This window comes from Lolium rigidum, chromosome 3 (assembly GCF_022539505.1).
Source record: "Lolium rigidum isolate FL_2022 chromosome 3, APGP_CSIRO_Lrig_0.1, whole genome shotgun sequence".
Lineage (NCBI taxonomy): Eukaryota > Viridiplantae > Streptophyta > Magnoliopsida > Poales > Poaceae > Lolium > Lolium rigidum.
Genome location: NC_061510.1, coordinates 92571357 through 92581573, shown reverse-complemented (window position 1 = coordinate 92581573; position 10217 = coordinate 92571357). Strand labels below are relative to the sequence as shown.

Genomic DNA, 10217 nt, shown 5'->3' with positions numbered 1-10217 from the left:
TTGCCCAACAAAGTGCTTATACGCTTTAGATACCTTAAAACTTGTATTATTCCCAAAAACCTCTTGTGCCCCAAATTTTATTGTTGGCATCCAACATCCGTGTGTATCTTGATGTACGAGATCCGGTAATGATTTCTAGAGAAGAACATGTTGTACCCCATTTAATAATAGTTGAAGAATATTTGCGGGGCTTCGGCGTGTAGTTTTTCACTCAAGTTGAGAGGTTTTCCACGAAAAAATATCTAGTGTCTCTGTGTTGATTTGCAACCGTTGTAACTATTCTGAGAACTTCTAGGGTGAGGAGAGAGCTCCTCCCCAATGGGAGATATTGTCTATGGTCAGGAGAGCGAGCCATGAAGTGTCTTGTTTTTTTTTTCATATATGTTTGATGCATATGTTTTCTTTTAACATGAGTAACGACATGTTAGTTAGTACAAAAGTAATGCTTAAGTTTACACTGACTACGTTGCACATTTTCAAATCACGTTAAGAGCGTGGTAATCTCCAATTAAGAGTTAACCAATGTGCCATGTTTCCCCAGCAAGTACTCTCTACCATAATTCTCGACAATAAATATGAAATGGAGGGAGCATTAGTTTAGATTTTGATGGGACCTAAAGATGATCTGACTAAGGAAGCAGGATTCGAATGAAACAAGATATTGACACATAACCAATTAATCTCCACCTGAACTAAGCTCGCAAACTACCATCAAGCCTTCAACTCTCAAAAATATTACTGGTTGCTGTGTTTTTATCGTTCTAGAGGAGTCGCCGCGAGAATGTGCAGCGGTTGCAAGGTCATTTGTTTGCTTCAGGGAGACGCTTAAACAGACTGAGTTTGATCTAGCTTCTATAACATTAAACTAACCAAGCCTGGTGCAGGCAGCACAGCACAGGCCATGCATGGACTTCCCATGCATGTGGTCAAACATCAGATTAGCTTTTCTATCGTTGTTTGGTGCACCTTTACACGATAAACAAAGATAAGATACCTAATCTTGGATGAGACGTAGGTCAGAGGTTACAAAACTGCAGCCACTTGTGGTCCGGTGTCCTCCGGTGACGGCAACTCGTCAGCTGTAATGCAAGTGTGATGTCCTTTGTCATCAGATTGCGGTCATATAGTATACAGGCTCTTGTGATCTGCGTGCACCATGCACGCAACAACGAAGGTGCGATAATGTTAAGAACAAAACAAAATTTGATTGCTTGGTGGTTTTCTGAATTTGTTATCAGTCTTTGTCAACTGAAACTCTTGAACACTACTGCGATTTTATTCCATAGCATGTTAAATATGGCGTGAGATGAGATGATGAATATAGTTGAATATTTCCCACAAACAATAATATAGTTTGAATACTAATCCAAACTTGACAACTTACAAATGACTAATACCTGGAATAAAAGCAGCTAAGGTTAGCGATGATATATGTGATGATTATACTCAGTTGGAGTATTATTCCTGTTTTGTGCTACTGTGCTCGCTTAGGATATGTGCAACCAGGCGAATGCGACCACTCCACCAAATTAGGAAACGGCTAAGGGAATTGCCAATTGCCATGGCACCTCTCCATGCCATCAATGTGTTCTTGTTTCAGAGCATGGTAGCCGTACCTGCCTCATCCCATGTTCTAACTCCCCAAACTCTCCTTTGTCATCAGTTACATACAGCCAAACACTGCTCACTTCACTTGTGCTTGTTGCTGCATCACACCACCACTTCCAGAATCCAGACTTCAAGCTCCAAAGCTTATATAAGTAACTTACCCGTTGCCTTGCGAAAATAGATCACCTAGTCTGCACCTGGTCTCCCAAAAACTTCTCTCCTTTTCCAAGGCTTCCACACCCGGACAATATACCACCAGCTCAATGAGACCCTTCCTCAGCTTCTCTCCTTGGTGTTCCTTGCTGCTTCTCCTCTCGCTGGCGACGGCTTCGCAGGGGCTGAACGTCGGCGACCTTCTCGGCCAAGGGAAAGCACCGGCGGTACGTGAGAACTAGCTACCTTATGGCTAAACAAAAATCTGAATTTCCTTTTTCCTAGTGCTTCTTGGAGTTGATCAGTTTGGTTATGGTTTTATTGGTTTGCGCAGGGCGACAAGGATTGTAGCCGGATGTGTGAATCCATGTTTTGCACGGGTACGCATGGCACTACTCTGACTCTGTCTTCATGTTACAGCAATCTTGCAATTTAGCTCTGCATGCAGTCTGTTTGCGAGTTCTACCTCCTCCTAAGTTTTCCAGAGCAGCTGTCAAGAACAGAGCTGGCAGTCGATCGCGCTACTCTGACCGTCATGTACTCATGTTGCAGCAATCTTGCAGTTCAGCTCTTCATGCACTCTGTTTGTGGGTTCTATCCCCCTGCTAAGTTTTCGAAAGCAGCTGACAAAAACAGAGCAGTCGATCGCGCTATCATCTGGAACTTCATCGTTCTTGTTACCATCTTCTAATCTTTTTCTGCAATATATTTTGCCAAGAACTGGCTGATCGTACTCTGATTCTTTTCCTTTTTTTTCGATAAAGGGAATATATTAATATCAAAAAGATATCAATTACACCCAGCCTCTGCAACAACGCACCACCCTAATGGCACTACGGATGCACACAGCCACTCTGATTCTTTTCCTACCGACAGCATTACCATTGTGCCCAGAAATAGCTAGGCCAACGAGGATAGAAGAATTTGTGTAATCTTCAGTTGAATAGTGGAAGTTTTTTTTACCAGATCACGCATTGCAGTCGGAAGTATAGTACGTAGTACTAGCTAGGAGCCTAGGATAGCGGGTTCTGTGGTGTTTTCAGTTGAATAATGGAAGGTGGAAGTGCGTGGAACTGAAGCAACTGACGCTCGTTTGCTCTTTGGTTTCCGGTACGCGACCCGCCTCCGGAAGTTGCTCCTGTCCTGAGGTACGGGAAATACTGCGGAATCCTCTACAGCGGCTGCCCCGGCGAGAAGCCCTGCGACGCCCTGGACGCCTGCTGCATGATCCACGACCACTGCGTCGCCGACCACAACAGTAAGATAATCGTCCCTCGTCTCTTCCTCACACTTGTCTGTCTGGAGCGCTATCCGAAACGAAAATATCGGACACGAGAAAAGGCACGTTTGCTTCGTTTGACATCTCCACCAAAGGCCGGCTCCACAGAGCTCTCAACCTCCTGCCAGTTGTTTACGAGATGACACACCACCTAACAGATACAGATCGTATCTCAAGCCAAGCCGGTGGTACCAGCATGATTAGGCATGATTAGATTAACAAGTGCATGGGCTAGCTAGCTGCAAGTCAATGTTCCTGATTGGCCGAACGCTCCAAATAAGCCGCGATTCTGTACACGCTCCCTCATCACCATGAGAGGGAATAGTTTGATGCATCCACTACATCGTCCATGTCGTCCTGTCGATTCCTTTCTAGTTTCTACCGCGGCAGGATCGCTTGCACGCGTCGTTCAGGCATCCATGATTGCGAGAAAACACACACGGTTTTCTCCACATCGCACTCGTCAGCCAGTGCGCACTAAACCCTGCCGTCCCAACACAAGCTACTACTGCTATCGATGAATGACTTTGGGTGTAACATGTGTCGTCGTCGTCTTGGTGTGTGCAGATGACTACCTGAACACCATGTGCAACGAGAACCTGCTCAACTGCCTCGACAGGGTGAACCCGGCGGGGCCGACGTTCCCGGGGAATAAGTGCGGCGTCGGCGAGGTGGCCTTCGTCATAAAGGGCGTCATCGAGACGGCCGTGCTCGCAGGGAAGATCCTCCACAAGAAAGACATCGGCCAGTAGCTAGTCAGCTAGCGATCGAGCCCATTTGGAAGGCAGCGGACGGACTTAAGTACGCTGGCTGCACAAATGATGTGGCAGGCGCGGCGTGCCGGTGCGGCAACGGGATAGTATTAGTGTACTTGGGACCTGTACTGTACGGTATATATATGCAACATATTGATGCAATAGTTGGCCACCAGTGCGAAACGGCTATGGTGTAGTAAAATGAAGTGGAGCACTGTTTTGTCATTTCAAAGTGTATTTTTTTAAGAAACATAGTACAAACGTAGACGCTCACATACACGCGCATACATTCACCCTATGAACGCACACATGCACACCTTACCCCTATGAGCACATCCGAAAAACTGAGCCGGCGGATTTGATCTTCAAATTGACGAAGACACCACAGACGCTTCGCTGTCGACGGGAATGTCGCCTCCCACTGAATGAATATTCCGTCTTTATAAGACAAACAGATGTCCAACCTGGAGTTTAAATTCTGGTGGGTTGAGGGTACAACCACCCTCCTAACCATCCAATCTTAGGTTGGTTCTCTCCAAAGTGTATTTCTTGAAACGCAACGCCCGAAAATACTTTGATTTTGTCATTCCAAGTGTAAGGGATGATTGATCATGTTGTAGCTAGGGCTACAAGAGTGGATTGGGCAAGTGAGAAGGAGTTTGTGATCTAAGGTACCACCCTAGCTGCCACCACCTTCTGCCCCGTCTCCGTCGTCTCTATTTCAGAATCGATGGGTCTTCGCCTCCTCTGCCCTCCGGTGGCTGGAGGAGTGAGAACCTCGTACGTGCACTCGATGTTATAGTAAGGTCCCTAAAGCTCATACCGTGATACCATTTCTAGGGAGCTTACAAAGGGCGATAACATTGGCCTCACACGAAGCGCAGCAAGTCCATTCAAAATAAACTCCTAACAACAATGGTACTTATCGACTAACACCTTGCATCCAACTCATTTTGTCATACTTCATTTAAAATATTTTGTACCATCTATTTTTTTCGCGAAAACGCACAACAATGGTACTTATCGACTAACACCTTGCATCCAACTCATTTTGTCATACTTCATTTAAAATATTTTGTACCATCTATTTTTTTCGCGAAAACGCAAAAGCCTTGCGTTTCCATGCATTGATAGATAAAGAAGAGTTTATGTACAAGTCCGAGGACAGACCCAACACGCCGTACAACTCAACCCAAGAAAAAGAAACTAATCTAGGGGAGCAGCTGGCGCACACCCCGGGCTCCCGCGTCCGCCCATTGCCGCGCCTCGGCCACGATTTTGTACCATCTATTTTGTACCATCTATTGAGTATACCAACTTTCATATTATGTGCTCTGAAGTGCAAATCATTGAGAACCTTCATGTTACTTGTGTCAAAGAACCATAGATCATGCCTTTTGATGCCTGGCATATACTTCTCCAAAAACTCTAATGATAGGGAAAAAGTTTGGGCGGCAATTCTTACTTTCTCATGTTCATTAAAATCATGGCATCCAAAAATATTGTCAACCTCAAACTCCCAATCAAAATAAGCATCTGTATTATATCTACCCTCATAAACTGGTAAAGATATAACCTGATCATGATCTCCTGTAAATGGTTGCACATGCAGCTCCGTAGTTGTCATGGTACTCGGATCGATGGCTTGGTCCTCAATTCCTGTCATGGTTAGTACCCAAAAAGCACAAATGTATATGCCTACAAACTACGGAATATGGTGGTTCATGCGCAATTCGTCAAGCAAAATACAAAGCTCTTACAAGTTGTTACCAAACAGGAGGAAGGCGATATGGCAACCAGCAAAGATCAGCTTCTCCAAAGATTGCCAAAGCGATTACCAGGGGTCGACACAGTGCACGTGGAGATATCCGTGGAGCTGCGGGAAGGCAAAGTATAGTGATATGGTGGCACAGTAATCAAATCAGCGATGCAAATTGAGTAAACGCTCAACGAAGGTACTGTGCTGGTCCTAGGCTAGATCGTATTAGAGACGCGAGCCTAAATCACCAACGAGGTCACGACGCGGCACAAGATGCAAGGGCAGCGAAACTGGCGCTGGAGGATAGAGACACGGACGGTAAGGCGCGGCCAGTTTTTTTTTTTTTTGGACCTCAACTTGGCGCTAGACCATAGAGGTCTCTATGGTAGGGCGCCCAGAAATTTTTTTTTCCCTTTTTTTTTTGCGGAATCTACCTTGGCGCTAGACCATAGAGGTCTCTATGGTCGGGCGACCAGAAAAAAAAATTTCTTTTTTTTCGATTTTTTTTTGGGGGAATCTACCTTGGCGCTAGACCACGGAGGTCTCTATGGTCGGGCGATCAGAATTTTTCTTTTTTTTTTGCAGCTAGACTGCTATCATGATTCCGACGGAAAACGCGAAATTGACCAGAAAAACGGATCTAAAACCCGAAAAAACTCTGAAACAAAGATCAAGAAAGACCCTATTATGATGGGAAGCAAAGGGGAACAACAAGGAGTTGATGGCAGATGTGGCGGAAGTGTATGGTGGCGGTGATATGGCGAGGACTGCAAGCGGAGATGGTGCGGCGGCGACGTGACTACTATGACCAGAACTCGAAACTCTAACGACTCTAGACGCTAAGACCAGCACGCGACACGGCGATTGCAGACGAAGACTCAAAAAGCAAAAACTGAAAAGATCATGCAATGGCTTGGCAGGGGCTATGAGATGGATGATCTAATCTAACTTCTTTTTGTGGGGCTTTTTCTGGGTTATAGGTAAAACAAATCTACACTAGGAAAACTGTAAATCTCACCGAGCAACCTGAAATCTGATACCACTTGATAGGGCAAAGGTGTCCGATCTTTCGATGAGATGGGGATAATTCGATTTGTTGGTGGAGTTCGTGCTTGACGATCCGACTACACGTGCAAAGTTCGTGCGCCAATGCAATCGCTAGGACAATCTCCGGGAGTTACTGATCTTGCGGGAGCACGATCAGCCGACCAGACAAGGGTCTTAATTCCTACCTGAAATCGAGAACAAGTAAGAACTAAAGATGCAATCGGAATATTGCGAATAGAGATGAAAGCTTGATTGATAATGGTGGGATTCCGAATAGCCGGTCTTGTTCTGGGCGTTCGCCTCAAAAGAAGTACACGTAGTTGCAGCAATTGGCTAACTTTTAATCTAATCAAAATCCAAGTTCTAATGACGGCTACAGAGGGATATATATGGGGGAAGTGAAGGGATTTTCGTCCAACCAGCTAGGGTTGGCCAAAAACAACCCTAAATGGGCCTTCCTCCACTTATATGGCCTCTTAAAATCCCCTAAAATACCTAATCCCAAAATACATGGGCCTGGCCCATTAAATAAGGTGACGCAGCACAACAAATAACTCTTTGGACGAATTTTATGATGGAGTAACTTGTATAATTCATCCAAGCATCGTTGCTTCACTATGGTGGCTTCAATGTTCTGAAATCCTCGCTTGCAACGCCATCCTGAATCCTTGCAGGTCTGATGTCACCTCCATGCACATTCCTAATCCAATGCTTGGCGTCCATGCTAGATCCATTCCTAAATAATATAAATACATTTGATTTAGGCAGCATCATATTCTCATATATATTAGGAAGGATTCCTAGTAACGAATGTACACGAGATGTGGTTGTAGGAGTATTGGTTGTATCTATCATAGAGATGTCCTCATCATCCTCCCCTACTTGAATTGAAGTCGTCCTCGACGTAGTCTCATCTTTTTCACCAAGATATGCCTTCAAATCGGAGGTTGGGATGTCCTCATCACCCTAGCTGGTTGGACGAAAATCCCTTCACTTTCCCCATATATATCCCTCTGTAGCCGTCATTAGAACTTGGATTTTGATTAGATTAAAAGTTAGCCAATTGCTGCAACTACGTGTACTTCTTTTGAGGCCAACGCCCAGAACAAGACCGACTATTCGGAATCCCACCATTATCAATCAAGGTTTCATCTCTATTCGCAATATTCCGATTGCATCTTTAGTTCTTACGTGTTCTCGATTTCAGGTAGGAATTAAGACCCTTGCTGGTCAGGCTGATCGTGCTCCCGCAAGATCAGTAACTCCCGGAGATTGTCCTAGCGATTGCATTGGCGCACGAGCTTTGCACGTGTAGTCGGATCGTCAAGCACGAACTGCACCAACAAATCGAATTATCCCTATCTCATCGAAAGATCGGACACCTTTGCCCTATCATCTAATCTTGGCATGTAAGGGGTAGGAAACCGAATAAATTTATGACCCTCGGACCAACTAGCGTGAAGATCATTATGGTTTCCATTTTTTTCATGAACCTTGATCGGTTGGAAATGGTTTCTAATTCGAGACCCTGTTCTGCATCATAGAATGAAAATGTCACAGACACTACAACAAAGTATGCATGCCTAACTTTTTAAACACTTGCTTAATCGCAGCGCTCACACTGGCCTAGCAAATAAAAGCAACTAGGGTAATCTGTGTCGGGGTTTGGAAGTTTAGTTAGCCCATTAGTGCATTTCCAATGGAAGCCATACTAGTTGTATACAAAGCTATCTTTATTACATTTCCAATTTTAATTTCATGAACACATTTTTATCTGAGAAACTAACATGAGTGGTTGTGTCAACCAGATGATGCAAAATACATTGAGACGAGTCTAACAAATCAAATTTATGGATGTGAAAGTTATAGCTAGAATCCACAATATTTTTATGGTCATTTGTGATTACTATAAGCTATGCCATTTCAATATCAAGTACGAAACATGTGTGCATCCTCAAATTATTAATTAAGGCACTATAACTTATAAGACACATTTGACCACAAAACCCCCGATATAGTTAGGCCAATGGTTCAATTTATACTATAAACATTTATGTATAGTTGCTTACATAGTGATTCACTAGAAACCGCTCTTAAGATATATATGGGTTAAAACATATGCGGTAGATACTTTTACCAAAATATTTAACAATATATTAATAGTGGTGCAATTGCAAAAAATGAGAAGACTTGCAATTTCGTCAATTTTTAGCCAATGTCTATATAATGAAAAGTTAACATAGTTTTGTTATAAAATACCTATAAATTTTAACATTAGATAAGTGTTTTAATAAAAATTACATACATTTCAAAGAATGTTGTAGTCAATATTAGTGACCATTTACCGCTGCTTGGTTTTTCTAACTGAGTAATAAAAACAATACAATCATTAAAAATGTAATATAATAATACTAATTTATAAGGAAGTATAAAATTTTAGTGTAAATTGAATTCTCACATTAGGTTCAAAAGTCATTTGGACCGAGTCTATTTGTGATGGATAGATGTCGTTCTTAGGAAGGTTCTAGAGGTGCCCAAAAGCCCTTGGATCAAAGTGGCCTCAAGCCCATGACCAAGATTGCATCTTCACCTCTATATATTGAGAGAAAACCCTACTTTTGGAGGAAGCCATCCATAGCCACGAAAATCCTCCTCCTTGGAAGCCGCCAAGAAGGGGAGAAGCTCCTCAAGATCAGCACCATGGCCAAGGAAGAATAAGGGGCAAGTGGCCTCTACCTGCTGCCCTAGGAGGGGCGCCGAGGCGTCGCCGCCCTGCGCTGCTCCTCCAGGCCGGCGCCACCTCTCCCCCATGGGGAGACTCATCTCCATCACCATCTACAACAACTCTCCATCATCTCCCACTGTAATCTCTTGGAAAACATGATATGATGTAATATATTGTTTTCCCGTGATCTATTGTATCTCTATGCATGTTGATGTTTGATTGGTGACTTGTTTATGGCAATTATTATATAGTTTGTTGTTGGTTGCATACAAGTATTCATTATCTTCTATGATGATCTTGTTGTATTAACATATGAGTACACACATATGTTGGGGGATGAACAAGGTTGTCGCCGTTGCATGTTGATAGGATGAGGGAGAGCCGGAGTTTGATAGAAACCGAATCCCAAGTCTTAGAGATACATGTTGTATTAATTCATGGTTAATCAACGGGGGAACTTAAATCTAAATGCGATGGTTGGACTTGATGTCTTACTAATTCCCTTGTTTGCCTCTTAATTAATTGGTCTTGGGATCAATCACTAGGGGTGTATTTGCTCATGTATATGGCTGCACCTATTCATGGCTCCTCCTTAGAAGAAACAATAAAAGACTATCTTTTTGCTTGCTTCACTAATTGTCACAACCAACCAAATGAAATAGTAATTTGTCTAAGCACTTACTCCCTTGGGTTTTCCACCTCCACTTCACTAGCTCCATTTTACTTGCTAGTTTACCTATAGTATTTGCTTCCAAAAACTTTCTTGTTTTCTAGTTAGTACAAAAACAACCACACACACTATAGTTTCTAGCTTTGCTTGGAAGGCCATATAAGTGGGCTATAGGGCTTTGAGAATATAAAGTTTATCTTTAGCTCCTTGTAGGTTTGACA

General features: G+C 43.3%; 1 protein-coding gene across 1 annotated transcript; it reads left to right on the top strand.

Annotated features, from left to right (window-relative positions):
* Positions 1–1822: 1822 nt before the first annotated feature.
* LOC124697551 (probable phospholipase A2 homolog 2) lies at positions 1823–4039 on the top strand. Its single transcript, XM_047230126.1, has 4 exons — positions 1823–1988; positions 2096–2141; positions 2894–3019; positions 3608–4039. The coding sequence occupies exons 1-4, from the start codon at positions 1872–1874 to the stop codon at positions 3790–3792; spliced, it is 474 nt and encodes a 157-aa protein (XP_047086082.1). The 5' UTR covers positions 1823–1871; the 3' UTR covers positions 3793–4039.
* Positions 4040–10217: the final 6178 nt, after the last annotated feature.